The sequence below is a fragment of the Podarcis cretensis genome, assembly GCF_951804945.1.
Source record: "Podarcis cretensis genome assembly, chromosome: 11".
NCBI lineage: Eukaryota > Metazoa > Chordata > Lepidosauria > Squamata > Lacertidae > Podarcis > Podarcis cretensis.
In genome coordinates this window covers 4385001-4407264 of record NC_137180.1, presented here as the reverse complement: position 1 = coordinate 4407264, position 22264 = coordinate 4385001, and the positions used below count along the sequence as shown (strand labels likewise).

The 22264-nt window shown below is 46.9% G+C and overlaps 1 protein-coding gene across 1 annotated transcript; it reads right to left on the bottom strand.

Moving 5' to 3' along the window:
- Nucleotides 1–15478: 15478 nt before the first annotated feature.
- FOXB2 (forkhead box B2) lies at nucleotides 15479–18661 on the bottom strand. The gene has a single exon (XM_079995194.1). The coding sequence runs from the start codon at nucleotides 18057–18059 to the stop codon at nucleotides 17022–17024; it is 1038 nt and encodes a 345-aa protein (XP_079851320.1). The 5' UTR covers nucleotides 18060–18661; the 3' UTR covers nucleotides 15479–17021.
- Between the last annotated feature and the right edge of the window lie 3603 nt (nucleotides 18662–22264).

Here is a 22264-nt window from a genome sequence, read left to right as displayed (position 1 = left end):
GGAACTCAACATCAGGAAAAACTTTCTGACAGTAAGAGCTGTTTGTCAGTGGAACAGATTCCAACGAGAGGCGGTGGACTCTCCTTCTTTAGAGGTTTTTAAACAGAAGTTGAATGGCCATTTGTCATGGGTACTTTAACTGAGGGAGTTGGACTAGATGACCCCTGGGATTCCTTCCAACTGTACAATTATATGATTCTGTGAACAAAGGAAGTAGGAAGTAGGTGGAATTTAAAGTGAGGAATATAGGAAGCTTCCTTATATGGAATCAGACTGTTGGTCCACCTATCTCAATGTTGTCTAGCAGCAGCTCTCCAAGGTTTCAGCCGTATCTGAAGATGCCAGGGAATGAACCTGGGACCTTCTACATGCAAATTGGATGCTCAGAAACTGAGCTACATTCCTTCCCCAGGACTCTTCTCAGGACTCTCCAATTGATTCCCAGTACAGTGTGGTTTTGATTAGTTTAGGAACCAGAGGAGAGCAGGGCATTAAATTCCAGAAGATTCTACACGACTGTATATCCCACCCTTTATTGAAAGGCATCAGAGGGAAACATTTAGTTGCACCTTGCCTTAGTTTGATAAAACTTTACTAGCTTACCGTTACAGAAAGAATGTGTATATATTGACCAAGGACTCAGCTATACTGCTGCAAATAAAACATTTTAAGTGTGTTGTAAAGTGCAATATACAAATGTGACACTAGATGGCAATTGTGAGCTATGGCAAATTCAATCTATTTTTCAAAATGTTTTTAAAAAAGCATTTTCACAGCGTTTTTTATATGTGTGTAGATTCCACCCAAGACAATAGCACTCGTTACTGGCACAAAGAGGGAAAGTGAGTAATAGGGGTCATGGGGGCTGCAGATAGTCATGTCCCCCTACATTGCTGCATCCATGAGTACAAGAGGATCCTTGCTGCAGAAGTCTTAGCTGAACTTGTGAGTCACCAGCACAAGCACTGCAATGACGCAAGCAGGACTAAAAGTGTAGCCCTGCAACCTCCTTATACAGTGGTACCTCGGGTTAAGTACTTAATTCGTTCTGGAGGTCTGTTCTTAACCTGAAACTGTTCTTAACCTGAGGTACCACTTTAGCTAATGGGGCCTCTTGCTGCTGCTGCACCGCCAGAGCACAATTTCTGTTCTCATCCTGAAGCAAAGTTCTTAACCCGAGGTACTATTTCTGGGTTAGCAGAGTCTGTAACCTGAAGCGTATGTAACCTGAAGCGAATGTAACCCGAGGTACCACTGTACTTGCTTTTCCTGCTGTAACCAGGCCTGAAATTCCTTTAACCTATCCTTTTATCAACTCTGCTGCATTCATAGTACTAAGTATGATATATCTTTAGGAACCCATACGTACTTTTCTAATTAAGGTGCTAGTACCATTGATTATATTGCACTTTCCTTCTCTTTATTTTACTATCAAATAGGTTTGAGGTTTGCAACAGGATTGACAGTGATTATTATCCATCAGTTCTGGTAACTGATACTTTGGGTCTCTTCCAGTGGAGGAAATAAGGGAGCAGAGTCCAAACTGGTGAAAATCTAATTTGGTGGTCAACCCACATAACATTCTTCTATAGCTGGGTTATTTGAAAGGATACTTTGTCAGGAAGCCTTGGCAGTGAATTGGATGTTTTATATTCTTACTAAAATATTGTTCAGCTCAGCACCTACAAACTATTTTGGGCCATACTAAGTGTTTTAGCACAAATTGCAGAGGTAGTTTTACTAAGAATGTGGACATACAAATAAAGAATTAATGACATAACCTTGATGATCCTGTTAAAGACAGGGCCACTAGTAAAATGATTCATGTGATGTTATTACATTAATAATACAAGGCACTTTTAAGAGAAAAAGAGGGCGCACACTGCACAAAAATGAGGTGAATTCAGACATATTGCACCCAAAAAGAAATAATACAATTTTTGGGATCTTGCTTTTGGGATCAAGATTATATACAATCAAAGCTCTAACTAACATGCAGGTATATGTCATATGTCAGTGACTAGCTCATGTGCATTACAATAAGATATTTGGGAATCACTCTTCAGCGCAGTGGCCAACATTCCCTTTGGACATTCCACACTCGCCTCCTTGGTTCCTTATTTCCATATGTGAGATTAAAAGTCTTATTATCACCCACAGTGCAGATGCTGAACTCAGTTGCAGGATTTCAGAGCAAAGCACACTGCCTGATGGAACAATAATTTTAAGTTCAGAATTTTCCCAGTGGTTTTGTCTGTGTAAAAAGGACCATGATAGAAGCAACTTTGAGACAAAAAATTGTAATAAATGACAATATAGTAGTAGTAGTAGTAATTTGTCAGTGCTCAGGAAAGTCTTTTTAGTTTTTCATTTTCAAATTATGACATTGGCCCTAATTGTTAGCCAATATCATCCTCCTTCTCTGGTTCAGCATAGCTCCATTTAGGGAACTGGTCAGATAGGACCTCCTTCAAATTACATCTCATTTTGTCCTTTCTATCTGGGGTACATTTTAAGTTTCTGGATACTCTTTTATTGGGATTGCACTCAAAAGTCATCCCAGAAAAGATATCATTATCCATTAACAGATATTGATGTTTTCTGTGACTTACACGGTGTTTCTTTTTGTTCTGGCTGCTGCAAGGATCCACGCAAAAGCACTTTTGGAGATTACTATAAACTGACACGTTGATGTCCTCATTTGATCATACTTTTCGTATTTATTTTATTTGCTTTTTAATCTTTTTTTAAAATCCTTGATTCTGTGTTTTATTTACTGCATTTTATTTATATAGTAAATTTTCAGCATTTTGCAAATATGATTTGTTGTATACCTTTGAGTCAGTTTGGATTTTTGTAAAGGCCTTTGGCTAAGAGCGATTTTAAAGACAGAATAATTAATGCTGCCCTGTAAGTATCTTCCAATTGCACAATGCTTATATATATATATATAATTTTGTTAGCAAGAGAAAAGGAGGCTAGAAAAAGTTAGGTGGGTAAATATTGGGGGGGGGAATTAATGCTGCACATAGTTTATTTGCCATTTTAGTCATGTAGCTTGTCTGATCAGTTGTTACTATAAAGCTAATGTAAGACAAACATACGTATTTCAGGTCAAAGGAAAATAGTATCCTACAATTGAATAATGCCTTTGGGAGAATGTCTGACCTCACACCTCCAACCAGGACTTTGTTTAACCACTTGTGAATTTCAATTATTTGTTCAGAGGGGCCATTCATAATTGCTGGGCGTAAGCCTGTCTTTAAGATGCAAAGCAGAAAACGATGAAAATGCTACACAAGCAAATTAGAACAGTGGCACTTAAATGTATAAATTAACTGAGCTTCTTTTCACAGCTTTCTCTTTCTGTTCTGAGAGGCTTCAATCTGGTGACATCAAAGGCAGGATTATGTAAGAAGATAAAAACTTGATTAATGTCCATGTTTGAAGTCATGAAAGTCTTTCCCTCTACAAGTCAAAATAACCCTCCTTAAAGCACAAAAAGCCAGGCGCCAGGTGCAAGTGGGAGGTTGCAGAAAGGTACTGGGAATGAAGCTTTTCCTTAATATACTCTTTGCGGTCTTTTGTGCTTGTAGGCAGAGAATATTATTCTGCATGCTAATGGGGTAGCTTTTAAATAAGAATTTAGCTGGTGTCACATATAAAAGCTTACTATGGTTTATTCTGGCAACTGAAATTTATCACAAGGTGGCTAATATCAATCAGCGTTTATTATCTACCTTTCTACAGTGGTTTGAGGAAAAAAAATAGGTATCATAAATTGGAAAATTGTATGGTATCTCTACTACCACCTGCATATAGCACCTCTGCTTTAATGGTTAGCAATAGAATTTTGTTACCGTTTTGTGATCACTGCAAACCAAAAATTAAGAAAGTTTTCTGATTAAATGCTCTGTACATGTTTCTAAATAGCTAAATCATGCAGTCTCTCTTCAGAAATTGTTTTGCAACGAATCACTGTTAGTTGTATCCAATGCAGCATGTGCAGAGTTCCACTCATCCAGGACTTCCGCTTTCTCTCCTCTCCCCATATGCCCCCAAAATCTGTTCCCCAACCCCAAGCATGTGGGGCTGCAGAGGAAATGTGTTGTACAAGCAGAAGTCTGCCGTGTAAGTGGAATGACAGTGCTGGATACAGCCCTAAACCAGCATTCACACCTGGATCTTCATATATATGTGCTTGTGTGCATGCAAACACTACATAAAAATTATATTAAAATGATTCATGACTAATTTAATTCAATGGCACATTATCCAAAATGATCAAGCAGAGCAATCCTAAGCCTGTCATGGAGTAGTGATCCTGCGAGCAAGTACTGCTGGGTGGGGCCCCTCAGGCAGGTGGTAACAATTAGTATCCCAAAGTGGGAGCATGTGATGGGGCTGGCTGGTTGCCAGATCCCTCAGCCCCTATAAATCTTTGCGTTAACCTGCCAGGGGCAGGAGAGAACACGTTGTTTATTGGACTTGTTTGATGTCCTGTAACTTATGCCAAGGAAGAAGCCGATAAAGCTTGGTAACCTGCTGGGTACCTGTGTATAATTGATTAGTAGCCTGGAGGGAGGAATCAGGGAAATGACTCCCTCCATGACAAACCCCACCTGAGCCACTTCTGCATCCAAAGTTCTGACAGCTCCCGCCAGAAAGGATGGATGTGGTGTGTGTGGGTGTGGGGGGTGGGTGGGTGTGTTTGACAGCTTTTGCTGTGCCAGCTCTCCATTTCAGGGCCATACACCAGCTCCCCCCGGCGGGAGGACTCACAGTGGTAGCCTTGCTCTGGCAGAGACCAGGCCTCTGTACATCAGAGTTGCCCTTCCTCAGTGCCCCTCTCTTCCCACAGAAGCTGAAGGACGGAGGCCCAAACCTCATCCTAACTCCCTTCCACACCTTCATCAGGTGGGTTAGCTACACAATCAGGCTACAGGAATATAATTTGTTGCAAATTTCCCTGTGTCATGTTATGTATGCCAAATTTTGTTTTATGGAAGACAAGGCAACAAATCTATTATTTATCTGTTGCTGTGAAATTCAGAAATGAAATGTTATGCTTTTGTTTTGGCTACAAACTGCCTGTAACTGGATGCTACAAAACATAACAGGTATTGTTATCATGCATATTCAAGCTGGACAGAGATAATGTAGTTCGTCCTTAAAACTTATTTGTTGATTCATGCATATCTGTATATTTTAAGCTCCTTGTTCACCCACAAGTACACGTTTCATCTGTTGTGTAATGATGCTTATTGCCAGGTTGGGTGCCATTGTGGGGCGGCGAAAATGCCTCCCCTGGATCCGGCAGTTGTGCTGGAGGTGAGGGGTTTTCCTAGGCTTGGATAACCCTTTTTGGTTTCACCCAGGCCCGATAAGTTGATTTCAGCTTGCCTGCCTATTTGGCCAATGGCAGGAGGGCTGCAGCACCACTGCCATTTCTGGGGAGGATCAGACTGAGATGGCAGGGGGGCCCTGAGGTTACTGTGTGCCAGTACTTTATTTTTTTATGTCCCTTTAATGCAATCTGTTTTGTACTGTCCGCAGTGGCATCTGGTAATTGACACACCAGTGCACAGATGTATATGAATTGAAAAATCTGTCATAATTGTACTGTCCCTGTATTTTGCAGGTGCAAAGACCAACAACGCAGTCCCACTGTGAAAGGGTCCTTTTCAAATGTGAGTAAGAAATAAACACCTGACCTGCTATATGAACAATGCAAAGAAATATTGTATGCTGCTTTTGCAAGGAACACCACAACACAAATATGCCCTAAGTATCCTATGTTTCTTTCTATAATGGTTAAGCTTTATATTTTTTTCTAAAAAAAGATGTCATGCATGTGTATTTGAGTATAAATGCATAATCGCCTAGTGGAAAGTTCAAAATCTGTTATTTTGGAATCTATAAGCTATGAGCTTTGGTGTTGCTTGCCAAATTCATAGTCACAGATTTATCTTTCCTCTCCAGTATCTGATGACTTTGAGTTTGTAGATGACAAAGTAAAATAAAATAAAATAAAATAAAATAATAAAATAAGGCGTTTCTTCTGTTTCCAAACACTCATCAAACAGAGAAAAGGGGTATTTTAAAACATTCTATAACTAATCATTTATTTTTCAAACTTATTATACAGGTGGGTTTCCTTTTTCTTCTCTGTTCTGGTTAAAGGGAGATCACAAAGTGTTTCAGCCCAATGCAATTGTTCTCAAGTATTTTAAGAAGACTAGAGAAAAGGGTCTTTGTCACTTGGTGATGTTGGATAACTGCTCATGCAGGGTTTCTGAGAAACTTGAGAGGAACAATTTTAACTTAGCAAAAGGCCCTTGAACGTCCTTTATAGTATTCAAAGATCTGGGTGGTCCTAACAGATCCTTTGTTTCTTTTAGAGCTCTAAATGTTTTGCAGGCTGCACAGTTCTTGAAAATTCTACAGACCCTGGCAAAGGGACCTAGAGAAGCCTCTCTCAGAAGCCTCTGTGTCTCTGTCGCTTTCATGCCTTCTCTCTTTGATCCCTTACTCCTTCTCTAGTCTCATTGCCCAGAAAGAAAATATACACCCTATACATGTGATTTACAGACTTTATCCCAGGCAAATATGGTATTTATAAAAGGAATGACAGAGTTTGTACTGCTTTGAATCTAACAGCTACCCTGACTTTTGGATTGGGTCTTCTTTGATTTGAGAAAAGACTTCAGAAAAAGTTATTTCTTTTGTTAACTGAAGTACAATCCCAAGCATGTTTACTCAGAAAAAGCACTATTGCATAAAATAGAATTTATTCTATAGTAACTGACCATAGTTACAGCCTGAAACAAAGTATGAATGAACCTCATGGCAAGCAAAGTCCATGATTCATAGCACAATAATAACAGTTTTCTATGGGGTGGCCTAAAGCAGGTATCAAATACAGACCTGGGTTAAGGCATAACTAATGATGAATTGGAGGGATTATAGAAGAAACCCTGAGTCAATCCACTTTGAGTGCCATCAAGGAATCCTTTCTGCAGCTGGTTGTTGACACTTAATATCAGAGAAATTGCATTTCATAAACATGAATGTATCACCAAATTGTTGCAGGGGCAGTGAAGGCAGAGGAAAAGTGATGCATCTGTTGTGGGAGTTTCCTTATATTTATTGATTGATTATATTTATTCAGAAATATGTCTTTACTTTGCAACTCCCATTTGAGGAAACAGTTGAGACTTTTTAATTTAGAGAAAATGGGAGTAAAAGGAGATGTGATAAAGGTGTATAACATTATGTAATGTGTGGAGAAAGTGGACAGAGAGAAGCTTTTCTCCCTCTCTCATAATGCTGGATCTCAGGGACATCCCAGGAAGCTGAATGTTGGAAGATTCAGGACAGACAACAGAAAGCACTTCCTCACCCAGGGCCCTCTTAAACTGTGGAATTCACACACCCAAGACATGGTGGTGGCCACAATGTGGGTGACTTGAAAAGAGGATGAGAAAAATTATTGGCGGTTAATGGCTACTATCTATGGTAGCTTTGTTCTGCCTACATTGTTGGAGGCATTGAGCTTCTGAAAGGCAGTCAGTTCACAAGTAGGGAGAGTTCTGTTGCACTCAAGGCATCAGGCCGGCCACTGTGAGGAAAGAGTGCTGGACTGATCAGTCTTTGGCTTGAACCAGCAGGCTCTTCTCGTGCTTTTAGGGTATTTTGTCATTGCTGTATTCATTTAAATATATGTTTCCAGAATTTCATCACCTGTGGACATAGACCTTTGCCATTACATCATTTCTGTCAGTTTGTGGTAGAAGGTTGCATTGATCTTAGGAAGATTAGTAGGAGTGATGTATGATCTATAGGGGACGCGGGTGGCGCTGTGGGTAAAACCTCAGTGCCTAGGACTTGCTGATCGTAAGGTCGGCGGTTCGAATCCCTGCGGCGGGGTGCGCTCCCGTTGCTCGGTCCCAGCGCCTGCCAACCTAGCAGTTCGAAAGCACCCCCGGGTGCAAGTAGACAAATAGGGACCGCTTACTAGCGGGAAGGTAAATGGACAGCAGCGATGTCACGCTGGCCACGTGACCTGGAAGTGTCTCCGGACAGCGCTGGCCCCCAGCCTCTTGAGTGAGATGGGCGCACAACCCTAGAGTCTGTCAAGACTGGCCCGTACGGGCAGGGGTACCTTTACCTTTACCTTTATGATCTATAGATTATATTCAACATTGTCTCTTTCATGTGGGATGAGCCAGCTTTCAAAGAGGACTTTCCCCATAAAGCATTCCACTGATTTTCTTTTATTTCTATTCCACACTCTGCTTTCCACAAGTTTCCAAGACCAGTCGTAGCACCAATTTTCTGGTCAGTTGCAACTCTCAATTCTAATTTCTCGTGAAATATAAGAATACTAAAATGTGTTCATTTTACTTCTCACATTTAATACCTTAAGAATGTACAGATTCTTATCCAGTCGTACCAGTCTGAAGTACCAACTGCAAAGGGCATTTTTTTCAAAGTCCCTTATGTAAATGTTTGAGTGTATTTCACCTTCAAAGCAGCATAGGAACCAAATTTATTAGTGCTGCTTCATATGTGCCTTACCATGGACGTGTATGTGAGAGAGGACTGGAGGTGATGCTAATGTATAGATGTGGAGGGAGAACCTGGGATCCATCACGAAAGAGGCCAGTAACGATGGACAATATATTTCCCAAATAATGCAATTGTTATGTGTCAGGAGGTAGATTTGGGGTGGGAGAATGGTAAGATTCAACCAATCAGAGGGGAGTAAACCTTGCCTGGCACATCACCTGCACAGGGGATCTAGTCCAGGGTGTGGAGCCCCTAGTCTACCACCAGATTTCATCTGGATCCCTTCCAGGGAAAAGAGCTTTGTTGTAGTGCTGAGAGCTGCTGCAAGAACATCAAAGCAGAGGGAGCAATGTATCAGCAGAGAGGTAGACGTGTATTCATTTAAATGAAGTGAATTCCACTGCAGAACGTAATGTCCAGTGAACTCAGCACCTCCTTCTCACACTCCCCAAGCCATTTGAAGCAGCAGACGAGGAGGCTGCCTCAGAATTTCTGACTGTCCTCGCGTGGACGAAAACGGCGCCTGTCTATTCCTGGGGAGAAAGCAAAGAAGAGACTTTTTGACGTTTTTAGGATTCTCCCAATCTACCCCACAGCGTGGGGTGGCTGGAGGTTTTGCGCTGGCTTTTAAGCCGGGAAGCGATTGGCGACTAGATCAGTAGAGAGCTTGACCTGCTGGATCCCTGCAAGAAACAAGCTGGGTCTTGGTCAGAGCGCTTGGCGGCCGAGAAGCCCGGAGGAAAGTGCAGAAAGGGGAGGCGGAGTGGCTGGAGAGGCAGTTGTAGCAGCAGCTGGACAAAGCTCCGTTTTGGAACGCTCCTTCTTGCCCTGGACAGTAAATCAAAATCTCTCTCTCTCTCTCTCTCTCTCTCTCTCTCTCTCTCTCTCTCTCTCTCTCTCTCACACACACACACACACACACACACACCCTTCCTTAGTATCTGAGGCTCAAAGGACGAGAGCAGGGACCAGATGAGCGGAGCGAACAAGCTGAGGGCAGCGCGACGAGGTGAATCCGAAGAGAGCCACTCCTGTCCCTCTTTGGCAGGGGAGAAGGCAGGCGGGGGGCACTTGCTTCGAGTGAATTGAACGAGAGGGAGCCGCATCTTGCTCGAATGAGGGGTATGTTCTGGTTAGGTTACAGGTGGCTAAGTCAGTGTCGAGCGGCGGCGTTAGTTGAAAGTGGGGATCAGGCTCAGTTTCAGGACCGGGATGTGTCTAGCCAGCCTTTGCAATCGGAGAGGACGCGAAGGTACCTCCATTCGTCTTTGTGCGAGAAAGGTTCAATCTTTACGGTGATCTGGAACGAGACGCTTCTTGGAGCTGCTGCCACTTCGTCGTTCCCTCTCTCCCTCTCTGTCACACTCACACGTAACCCACGGACACGCATTTCACTATCCGTAATTGTTAACAGGTTAACTGCGTTTCCTTTGGGGTTCTCTTTGACTCCTAAACAAACGGAGCAGGTGGAAATTCTCTAGAGACACCGAGGGACACCATCCCTCCCCAGCACTTCCTGAAAAACTGCCCTGGGGTCTCCGTTACGTAAACTAAATGATTAAACAGGTGTTTTACAAACTTGGGTCGCCAGGGTTTTTTTTGGACTACAACTCCCACCATCCCTAATTAGCAGGATCAGTGGGCAGGGATGATGGGAATTGTAGTCCAAAAACAGCTGGAGCCCAAGTTTGGGGAACACTGGACTCTACACACACAGACACACACGCGCGCGCGCGCGCGCGGAGAGAGAGAGAGAGAGAGAGAGAGAGAGAAGGGTGTAAGATTGGTTTTGTCACTGAGTAGTCTCTTGTTCTTCTACCTGACATCCTTATTCAAAGGATGGTTGTTGGCTATCATTTCAGTTCAGTTCAGTTCAGCGAGCCTGAATACATACAGAGCCGGACCATTGAGGTCCATCTAGCTCCGTATTGCCTACACTGACTGGCAGCGGTTCGCCGGGGTTTTCAGACAGGAGACATTCCCAGCCCGCCCTGAAGATGCCAGGGACTGACCCTGAGGCCTTCTGCATGCGAAGCTGATGCTCTGTCACTGAACCACAGGTCTTGCCCTATTTGGGGGTCCCACTGCTGCCTTTCATTATTTCCCCCTCCCATCTCCCCACCTATTTATGCAACACACCTTATTGGAACTGGGTGGGTGTTGGGCACCCTTCGAACCTCTCCAAGCTCCGCGTCCCGCCTGCGTGAGCTGCTGGGAGAAACCTGCGAGGCAATTACGCGCAGGCAAAACATCTCCCCTTAATCGCACGGGCTTCAGTCAGAGACCGGTTCGGGTTTCCAAAGGGGCGGGGGCGGCAGTAGAAATTACACGTTATCCAAATATTGGCTGCTGCTGAGTCGAGGGCGGGGGGCGGCGGCTGGCAGCCAGGCTGTGCCCCCTGGACGCGGGCAATTAGCGCGACAGCCCCCTATGTTCGCTTAGATGCGTCTTCTATGGTGACACCCTCCCCCTATGGCCAACAAGAAAGGCTGATTGCCCCCCTGGGAGCCAGCGCCAGCTCTGCACGGGGAGTCTGGCAGCTCCTGCCCGAGGTCGGTGCCAAAGAAAAGGGCCACCGCCGCGTCCCTGGGCGCTGCCGCCGCAGATTGCATGGCAGGCAGCAGATTTCGTGGTGCCGGCCTGGCTGCAGCGTCGTCTGCAGCAGCAAAGCCCAACTGTCAGGGAAGAGCTCCGGCGACGGGCGAGAGCCTCGGGCAACTTCCCGCAGCGGTGCGGGAAACAGAGCCCTCCGGTCCTGGCTGAATCCCGCTGGGGGAATGGGGAACATTTCATCAAGGCACAAGCTTTCGCGGACCAGATGCATCTCCTGAAGTGGGCAGCCAGAATAAGCATGTCAGTCTTTAAGATGCTTTAGCTTGCTGTAACTGACTGCTAACTTCTACTACTCTCAAGACATCCCAACGGAATAGCACCTCTGGATCCCTTGACTAACATTTTGTAGGCTTCAGTGAAAGACGCAGGGAGTCCGTGGGTGAGAGAAAGAATGGGCTACGCTAAGGACTCCTCCAGTTCTTGATCTCATTGTTCGGTTGCTGGATCAGTGCCCTAATCCTGACCCTAAACGCGATTTCAGGAAATGGTTCATACTTCCATGTGACACTTTCAGAGTTTTAAATCACTACCTCACCCTGCCTATTTCTACAGAACTGGACCCGCGCATGGAAGCGCCTCCCCCCGAGTTTTTATTCTCTGTAGGACAACAGTTGCCCTTTGGAACTGACCGTCTTTTGTCTCTCCGAATTCAAATCCTCTCCTCAGACTCGAAGCCCAAGTCAAGCTGGATTAGCAGCAGTTAACAAGAATTTTTCTCACTCATTCCTGTATCAACTCTCCCCAACATAATGCCCGGGGGAGATAAATGTAATAATCTATTGACTATGTAGCACAGGATTTCATGGGTGTCTTAAAATAACAGTATCCCAACTTTCAGTTTCTCAGTCCTTCTCAAATGAAGAATTGTAGAAAGTACTGGAATCAGCAGGTGCTTTTATTTCTCAGAAGAATTAAGGCTTACTACCTCAGGTCTAATAGTCTCCGAAAAATCTGAATTTGAAATGGCATCCACCCTGGGAACTTTCGGCCCCGTCCCGCTTCCCTGCTTCAAGTCGACGTGACGACAAATAACGTGGGCGAGGAAGCCTTGCCAAAAGCCGTGTTACTTTCTTTAGGAGTGCGTTACCTAGGGAAGGAAAGACTTGGTTTCTAGATAGCATGTCATTTAAAAACACTGGCACCTTAACTTGGAAGCAGCTCTTACCCCTTAAGCCCCATAGAATTGGGGCGTGCGTGCGTGAGTGGCTCCGATCCAGCTAACGTTCTTCTTCTTCTTCTTCTTCTTCTTCTTCTTCTTCTTCTTCTTCTTCTTCTTCTTCTTCTTCTTCTTCTTCTTCTTCTTCTTCCCGCCTGTTTCAAGCAACTCCCACGACTTATTTCAAGCCTTAACCGGCTGGGGCCCATAGTTCTGCAGAGTAAGACCTTGAAACCTGCCTGGAAAAGGTTGCTGGTCTCTTGTCCTTGCGATAAGAAACTCCGTATCGCAAAGTCAGGAACGTTCGCTCGGAAGTTCGGCAGAAATCAGCCCGGAAGCGAAAAACGTCAGTGTCCACTTGAGATCAGTGAGGTTTCGCCTCGTTCTTCGCGTTCCTTCATTGATTCTAAGGCTCCTACAGTTTCCTCATAGTGCATTCTATTTTCTTGAACTGAAATTAACTTCGCTTTCCTTTGCTGGAAAAAACTCAGCACAAATATCCTGATTGCTGCGTCTCTTTCACGTGGTCTCTGCCTCTTTTGAACCAAAAAGCAAGCGGAGAAATACTTCCTCTTACAAGCAGGAAAGATAAAAGTCTTCCATTCGCCGTTATGCCGAGAACCGTGTTTCCAAACCGAAACAGTGCTGTGATTCCTCTGCGGCTGACATCAGACGAGAAATCTGTGCACGGTCCTCGCGAACACAAGCGGGCGGGGGGGGGGGGAATCATCTGCAGTCATTCCTGTTGGTTATCGGAGATGATCACAAGGATTCTACACTTGTTACCTCAAGTGAATGGCAAAAGAGATGGGGAAGCGGTGCGGTGGCCACAGTCGCTTAGAATGGATGGGTAGAAAACAGTCCCCAACGTCCCGTCAATTATATTAGACTGCAAACGTGCTTTTTAGCCGGATACTTTAGCTCAGAATGGAAAAACTTCCAAGAATTCGTAGAGAACTTTTCCCCGCTCCTGGACTCTTAAGAAGGTCGTACTTGTTCCACCCAAACAGTGTTGTTGTTAATTTTTTTAAGAAGTCAGGGAATCTCTTTAAGCCTAATGTGAACTATGAACTCAAATTCTATTCTTACTTAACCCAAAGTCCGGTGTTATTAATTTATTTTCTGTTACGAAACTAGGAAACTGAAATGAGTAATGTAGAAAACAAACAAAAAAGGGAGCGTTTTTATCTTTAAAGTTTTAATAATAATAATAATAATAATAATAATAATAATATCACGGAAACTTTCGCCCCACAACCTGGAGAGAAACCTGTGAAATATAGTAAGTATCAGGTTTTCGTAAAACAGTTGAATCGATCCGAAAATGAATTATGGCATGTGGATGAACATTTTCTGATTTAAGGGGAGATTGATGGGTTTAACGATAACATGCATAATCTTTCCACAATAGGAATGCTGCACGCTTTCCTGGGAGTAAGTCCCATTGAATTAAATGGAACTTGATTTTGAGTATATATGTATGGGACTGCATATACCTTCCACTACAAATATGGACTCGTGTTCTCACCCAACTTTTTAAACCTCTAGGTTGCTGAATGATGAGGTGAGATTCCTGGTCGCTCAAAAGTGACTTGATGCTAAAGATGCCAAGATATTAAAAGAGGAGGTCATGGAGAGGATAATGGCTTTGCCCTTTTAATACTCTGATCCTTAGTACATCTAACTGAAGGATTAAAATTAAAAGAGTTATTTAAATCAACAATGCATTTTCTTACACTGTACGGGTTTTTTGAATGGAGTGGCAGAATTCGCAATGCTAGTGAATGGGTTTACTTACCCGTCCCCATGTCTGGAAAGGAAGCATGACACTCCACCCTCAATTCAGGCACGTTTATTCGGAAGCGAGCCTCATTGACTGCAACAGAATTAACTTCGGACCAAGGCTTCTTATGGCCATAACTCGACATTAGAGCCGGCAGCGCAGATGCGACTAAGATTTAAACCAGTGTCAGTTTTAATTATCTTCCACGTTCAGCACGTTTTTTTCCGTGGCACTTATTTCCACGTAGGACCGCGAGCCATCACTGAGTTTGTACTGAGGGACTAATGCAATCTTACAGCCCAGGGCTAACCATGTCTACTCAGAAGCAAGTCCTATTGAATTCAATCCCAGGTAAAGGGCGGGATTAGGATTGCATGAATACAAAACTCATGGGCCAGAATGAAGAGCAGAAGTGTTTGAACAGGCCGGCCTCCCTTGTCAGAACTGTTCCCAGTGTCTGAGCAGACTGTTGCCGCAGTGTAAAGCCCCTCGTTATTTACTTCCAATAAATTCACAGAAAACGAGTTAGTCTTTTCTACTATACACATCCTTCCTGCCCATACTTTCAGAGAGAGTTTTTACCTTCTATAGAGATTCTTTTTACACCCTGGTGCTTTCATTAGCAGAGACGCAAAAGCCTCTGTACATTTGAACTAAAAGCAAGCTAGCAACTCCGGGTCTAACTGGCCATCGATATCCAAGCACAGCAGTCGGTCTTCTTGAAATAAACTGGCCCTCCTTCCAGTTTATTGTAAGAAAAGTCTGTTCTCCGGGTCTGCGCGATCCAGGGCACTTTTCAACAGAATTCTCGCGGTTTTGTTGCGACCAGCGCTGGTTAACGCCTTCCGCGCTTTGCCCGAAGTGACTCGCTAACCTGTGGATCAGACCTTCCTCAGTTCAAGAGAGCACATCCCAAACTCGGGTGCGGCATATGTGGGCGCTTTCTAGCGCACACAGCTCTATAAACCACGGATTTTTAAAAGGGAGAAAATAACCCCCTAAGCATCGGGGTTAGAAGGAGGAAGCCAACAAGTCATATTTTAATTGAAACAATGATGTACAGTAAGGCAGACAGGAAGCGCCAACAACAATACTTCACAAACCAGCTAGGACTCAGAAATCCAACCCAAAAGAAAGTTGTGCTCGGGAAATGGTTGCTTGACCCATCCCCTGCCTCTCACAGAACTTTCTTCTGCGTAAAGTGCTTATCATGTAAGAGTTGTGTCCCCCCCGCAGGTCCTCACCCTAACCCCCCCCCCCCCCATCAGCATTTAATTTCTAAATTCAAGTGGAGTAAGAACAGACCGTTGGAGCCTGTGAAAAGCAGCCATGTATGTATGTATGTATGTATGTATGTATGTAACCCAGTAGGGATAATAAAGGTGTTGTAATAAGCATACTTACAAGAAAGAGATTTTTTTAAAAAATGCTTTCGGAACAGAGTAATGATGAGACAGGTCTTGCACGTTTACACAACAATATTACACCAAACGCGTAAACTTCACTAAAGAACGCTATGTGAAATTTCCACTCGAAAAAATTGTCTCTATATGTCATCGTTCGACACATTTTTTTCAAACCGAAATAGACTATCAGACAGTTCTTAGGTTTCAAAACCCATTTCCACTTTTAATCCCCGCTCATTTCTCCTTTAAAGTTTAGGGTTTTAATCTGTTGCTGGTTGCTGCTGTCAACGTTAATACTGTATATATTTGGTCACATTTTTTGGCGGGAGGTGGGGAGGTTGCAGATTCGGTGTGAATCTGAGAGGGTTACCAATACACCCATGCAGGACTTTTCTCAATCCATAGTACACATTTCAGTTTGAACCAGGTTTCCGAAAGGTTAGTTCACCAAAGAGTGAGCAAATGATTCCAGGCGATCTCCTAGTTAACCCTATTCCTAAATTTTATATTGGCTCACTTCTCAAAGTTACCTGTGCGCCTCCATCTCGACTTGCCCCTGGGGCTGGATCTATTATTAGTAGCTTGGAATAGGCAGTGCAGACCTGGGCGATGAAGAGTTCTTGGTAACTCTAAAGCTAGCAAAAGGAAGTTCCAGTAAAAGATGTCACGGCCTATCTCGCGGGAGGAGCCCAAATGAAGACCATGGCGACGTTTCTATTTATTTTTCAAGCCTCGGATTGCACAGATTGATGGTCATGCTTAAAATACTTTTTAGGCATAACTTCCTGAAATAATACCAGCTAGACTCCCCCCCGCAATACCCTATTCTACAATACGTTTACGTTAAAATAAGTCTCACTGAAGCCAGTAGCACGGCCACCAGACCACACAAGAAAATAATTCGGCACCTCTTTTCTAAACACAATCTGTAATTATGTCTGGGCTGATTAGACCTTCCAAGGAACTTCCTTTAAGGAATCGGCTTCGCGTTGAAAACTTTACATCCTGATACCTGGGAGATATTTTATTATTTCCGTGACTCCAGTGGCGCTTACTTTCAAGGAAGTGTGTTAAGGACCTTGGTTTTAGGCCCCGATCGTAAAGGGTTTCTTTCTTTCTTTCTTTTTAGGGAGGGTGTCGTTTTGTGTAGCATTTCAAGCCTGGATGCAGCTTTGAGAGTTTGATGATCAACATACTTGCTAAATGATCACCAGCAATCTGATTTTTAAAAATGGTTTAACAGTTTACACAGAGACCCTTACCTGAACCTGGCTCTCGACAAACTGATTGTACAACAATTAAAATACAGAGCTTGAAAGAATGAAGATGACAACGAGGATAAGAATAAGAACAGAGCAACCATCTTCCCAAACACGCCTCTGTGGCCGGGCTTTCGCCCTTAATATCTGTGTTTCCTAAAAGGCGAAGGGAAAAGCGATGCCGCCCCCGCTCTTGTAGGCGCCCCCTCCGAGGAATGGGCCGAGGCGGAATGTCAGGAACTTTTGCCTTCCGAGGAGTTTGTGGGAGTCTGTTCGAGAAGGGAAGAGGAGGAGCTGGGCGAAGCGGACGGGCAGAGCTGTTGGGCCACCTGGCTCACGGCCAGGGCGGGAATGGCGGTGGCCGAGGAGATGGCCGGCGTGGGCTTGATGGGCACCGGGATGGCCGGCAGCGTCGGCGCGGGCGGGTGGCAGAGGGCCTTCATGGGCACGCCGAAGGGTCCGTACTCGGCGGGGGAGAGGGCCAAGCCGCCTCCGCCGCCGCCGCCGCCGCCGGCCTCCATCACGCCCACGTGGGGCCACACGGAGCTGACCATGGTGCTGATCTGCTGGCTGGCCACTGGGTAGCCCAGGTGGTGCATGACCGAGGCCAGGGGCAGCCCGCCCCCCTGGATCACGCCCTTGTAGTCTCGCCCGATGAGGTTCTCGATGGCGAAGGGGTGCTTGAAGCCCGGCGAGGAGCTGTAGGGCTGGAACTGGGGCAGCCTCCCCACAGCTGCCGCCGCCGCTGCAGCGGCAGCCGCAGCAGCCATGCTGGAGTCTGGGTGGCCTTTGGCGGCTCCTGGAGGCTGCAAAGGAGGAGGAGGAGGAGGAAGAGGAGGCGGCTGGTGCGGGTGGTGCGGGTGGAAATAGTGGCTGAGGTGCGGGTGCAGGACGCCCCCTGCCTTGCCTGCCGCCGGCATGTGGGGCTCCGGCCGCGGCACCTTGAAGCGCTTCCTGCGCCGGAGGAAGCTGCCGTTCTCGAACATGTCCCCGCAGTCGGGGTGCAGGGCCCAGAAGCTGCCTTTGCCCGGCTGGTCCGGCCGGCGCGGGATCTTGATGAAGCAGTCGTTGAAGGAGAGGTTGTGGCGCAGCGAGTTTTGCCAGCGCTGCGTGTGCTCGCGGTAGTAAGGGAAGCGCTCCATGATGAACTTGTAGATGTCGCTCAGAGGGAGCATCTTCTCGGCCGAGTGCTGGATAGCCATGGCCGTCAGGGAGATGTACGAGTAAGGGGGCTTCTGGTCGCTGTAGGAGCTCTTGCCCGGGCGAGGCATGGCACTGGCCCGCCCCTGGCTGAGACGCCTGGAGAAGAAGAACCCGCACACTCAGATCTCTCCCCGACCACGAAGGAGCGCTTCTCCTCTCACGGCATCACTGGTGCAGGCGGCAGTGGTACCTCCAGCCTTCCCGGCACGTCCTTCCCCGCAGATCTGCGACCCCGGGCGGAGAATGCATATTGCGAGCCCACCCCCTTTAATCCGTATCTCTCCCCTCTTTCCCCGTTCTTTCTCTCTAGGACTGGCTCTGCAATGCTACATACAAAGCGGGTTCACTGCTCCCAAATCAAGGTGCTTTCGAAGCGCATCCTCAACCGTCTCGCTACCGCCGGCGGGACAGAATCCGGCAACTTCTTTGACACGGGTCTTTTTCTGAACTTCCCCCCCTCGCCATGTCTCACTACTCTGCGAAGAGCTTCAGCCCATAGTGGGGAAGTCAGTCCCACGGCAGAACTCAATGCCCGGCGAGCAGCGCCTCCCTCCGCGCAGGAACCGCTCGAAGCAGAGCTGCCGGGGCCCGTCGAAGAAGCCGCTCGGCGCACCGCACAGTCCTCGCAGGGCGAAAGCGGCCCCTGCACGTTCCCGGGAAGGAGGCGGAGAAGTCACTCGCGGCCACCGGGATTTAGGGGATCCACTGCTGGGAAGGGTGTCTTGTGGCTGGAGTTTCTGCCGTGGCCCTTAAGTGGGGAGCGGGTGGGGAGCGGATTGGTGGCGAGTGCTTGGCCCTCGGGATCCGCTCGAGGAAAGAAGGAGCTGCTTGGAAGTGCCAGGCAGCTGCGTCCGGAGCGCTTGGCCGCCGCGCAGCCTGGAGGCAGAGCGCAGAGCGCAGAGGTCGGCGACGGCGGCTGGAGAAGGCAGCGTCGCAGGTGGGCTTCTGGCTCCGCAGAGCTTCCCGGCTCCGTTTTGTGATGATCCCTGGCCGGGACAGCGAAGCACCCCGCCCAGTTCCAGCTTCTTTAGCATCACATGACAGAGGCTTAGGGAACATCAGAAGACACGGATCGCATCCCCCCGCCCCGCTTAACTCTTTAAGCGGACATGGTGGGGCCAGGGACACGCGCAGGGAGGCGACGCTGGAGGGAGCCGTTAAATCGCTTCTCTGCCTCCCTCCCTCCCTCTCTCAGGATGGCAAGGAGACGACCTCCTCCTCCCTCCTCCGTCTCCCCAGCGCCCACTACTCACAGCCGCTTGAACTCCATGCCGCTCGGTTTCGCTCCTGTCCTGGGAATCTCCCCCCCCCCCCGCCTGCTCCTCTCTGTAGAGATGGCGATGGCTCAAGGCTGAGCTTTCTTGTTATTGAGAAGCGATGCCAAGGAAAACAGAAACGCCTGTTCGGAACCCGAGTCAAGGTCTTGACTTCTGAAATGCTGAACTAGAAAGGTTTTTGGTGAGGCAGCCTTAGGCTTTGTGTAGAAAATAGATTAATTACACCTCTTCCACCTAGAATTCCCTTTCCATGGCTCAGTGGGCGACATAGTCCAGTCCTGAGAATGCTTTCTTGGAGTGAACCCGTGTGCTAATGGGATAAATATGCATTGGATTACAGATGTCGTGTATTTAGCGACGAAGGCTGGAATCCTGGATACACGTCCTAGGTCCTCTTTAATTCAGAGGGGCATATGTCTGACTGAGTAGACCTGCGTGGGAAAGGTTTTCGTTTTGTTTTGTTTATACCCCGACCAGCATTCCCCGTTCAAGAGTATTTAGGTCTCAGCGAACCCAACAAGATTTGCTTCCAAGTAAAAGGGTGTGTGATGAGAGCGTGGAAGACGGAATGAAAGATGGACGCTGAAGTACGTTCAGCGGACATAATAGAATTATAGAGTTGAAAGGGATCCCTGCGGTCATCCAGTGGAACCCAGGATTCCTGTCCACAGCAGTTCGCTTAAACCAATGGATTGAGGAGGAGGGGCGAGATCCACTTCCCACTTGACTTGATGGGGATACCAGTTATGGTTGGTGGATAACGCCATAAGTTACATCCTATTCATTTCAAGACATTTTCAAGGCTTAGAACAGAGAGTCTGGTCCGCTGGCAGCTTCAATGTATTCTAACGAAAGCTTAGGGTTGTGTCTCATTTGTCTACCTCGTTCTCAGCAGGATATTGGAACTATGTTCCATCGTCCTCGAAGCACGTGTGTAAGACTTCGCTGAATATGATTAAATAAACTTGAAACAGTGGCAGAACTAGCGATCAGATCCAGCTCGCTAGTTGTCTCGCCAGCCCTGACAAAAGGGAGCAAGAAGTGTTTGTGCACCAAAGGCTTCCCACCGTGATCTTTGCGATTGAGGAGCAGGCGCCCTGCGCGTGCCAGAGATTAAAAGGACCTGAGCTGATATGGAGGCCCTGGGAGAGGAAGTTTCTTGGAACTCCTACCGGCGTTTCAGCGCTCTCTCACAGTCACACTCACACGTTACCCACGAACACGTATTTCACCGTGCTTAGTTCTTGACAGATGACCCGCAACAAGGAATGCGAAATTCGCTGAATGCCTTTCTTGTTCTTGTAACAGACTTTAGACTGCAAGTTATTCAGACGACGCTTATGCTTTTTCAGTTCAGCGAAAAGGATACCTGTACCTTTTCTTCTTCTTTTTTTAAAGTATTAAGTGGTCCTAAACTGATGGTTCCTCATTGCTGGAGAAACTGTCATGCCCTGACCAATCAAGTTCCCCGCTCTGCTGGCTATTGAAACCAAGAGTGCTACAAAATAGTAAAGAGCAGAGGTTAGCTATGGTCCCACGTTGCTTGCTGCGAGTGCCAGGGTTTGTTCTCCGCCACCGTCAGTTCCGCAACCCGCCCCCACTGAATGTGGTGTTGGGCCCCCTTCGAACCTCTCCAAGCTCCGCGTCCCGCCTGCGTGAGCTGCTGGGAGAAACCTGCGAGGCAATTACGCGCAGGCAAAACATCTCCCCTTAATCGCACGGGCTTCAGTCAGAGACCGGTTCGGGTTTCCAAAGGGGCGGGGGCGGCTGTAGAAATTACACGTTATCCAAATATTGGCTGCTGCTGAGTCGAGGGCGGGGGCGGCGGCTGGCAGCCAGGCTGTGCCCCCTGGACGCGGGCAATTAGCGCGACAGCCCCCTACGTTCGCTTAGATGCGTCTTCTATGGTGACACCCTCCCCCTATGGCCAACAAGAAAGGCTGATTGCTCCCCTGGGAGCCAGCGCCAGCTCTGCACGGGGAGTCTGGCAGCTCCTGCCCGAGGTCGGTGCCAAAGAAAAGGGCCACCGCCGCGTCCCTGGGCGCTGCCGCCGCAGATTGCATGGCAGGCAGCAGATTTCGTGGTGCCGGCCTGGCTGCAGCGTCGTCTGCAGCAGCAAAGCCCAAATGTCAGGGAAGAGCTCCGGCGACGGGCGAGAGCCTCGGGCAACTTCCCGCAGCGGTGCGGGAAACAGAGACCTTTCACGCATCTTGGAGCAAAGCCGGGAGCGCAAAAGTGGCTGCGGAGGAGAGAGAGCGCTTTTCTACTACTGTCGGGGGCTGAATCCGGCTGGCGGAATCCCCAAGGGAATAGGAACTGCCTCTCATGTCTACTACCATTCTGTGGATTTTAATGGAAAAGGCATGCAGATATTGGAAAATGCGAGGCTGAGAAGATGGGTAGGTGGGCAAAGGGGCCCTTTTTACAGCAAAGGACACCTGCTCCTGAGAAAGAGCTGGTTGTTCTGCTGAGATGGATCGGACTTGCGCACGGTTCATGAGCCCATGAGACACTTTCAGGGTTTTAAAACCAGCCCTTCGCGCTTTAGCTCTTATCACAGACAGACAGTCCTTTGTTTTCCCTCCTCATAATAACCCCTTAGAGGAGAAGTTCTTGGTTTGCGGACAACTTGTAAAGGTCAGGCTGCATGGTGAGAAACTGACTTTGGTAACTGACTCTCTTCGTCGCCCTGAATGGAAAAGATTGAAGACCCAGTGTCAAAAATATAATTCGGATTTTTAATGCAGCCTCCTCGGTTTACATGAACATCACTGAAAAATAATCCGAGCAAAACATCTTTAAACACGAACACCGTTTGTGTTATTTTTAAAAGGAAAAACACAAAGCCAAGACCGATTTCCTGAAGCGTGATGGGTTGGGAAAGATTAGCACGCTGCTTCGGAAGAAGGCGAGGAGTGGACTAAGATCTGTTCCAGTGCCACTCCAGTTATTGCCTTGCTTCCTTGGGTTCAGTGGAGCCTGCAGTTAGATGATCC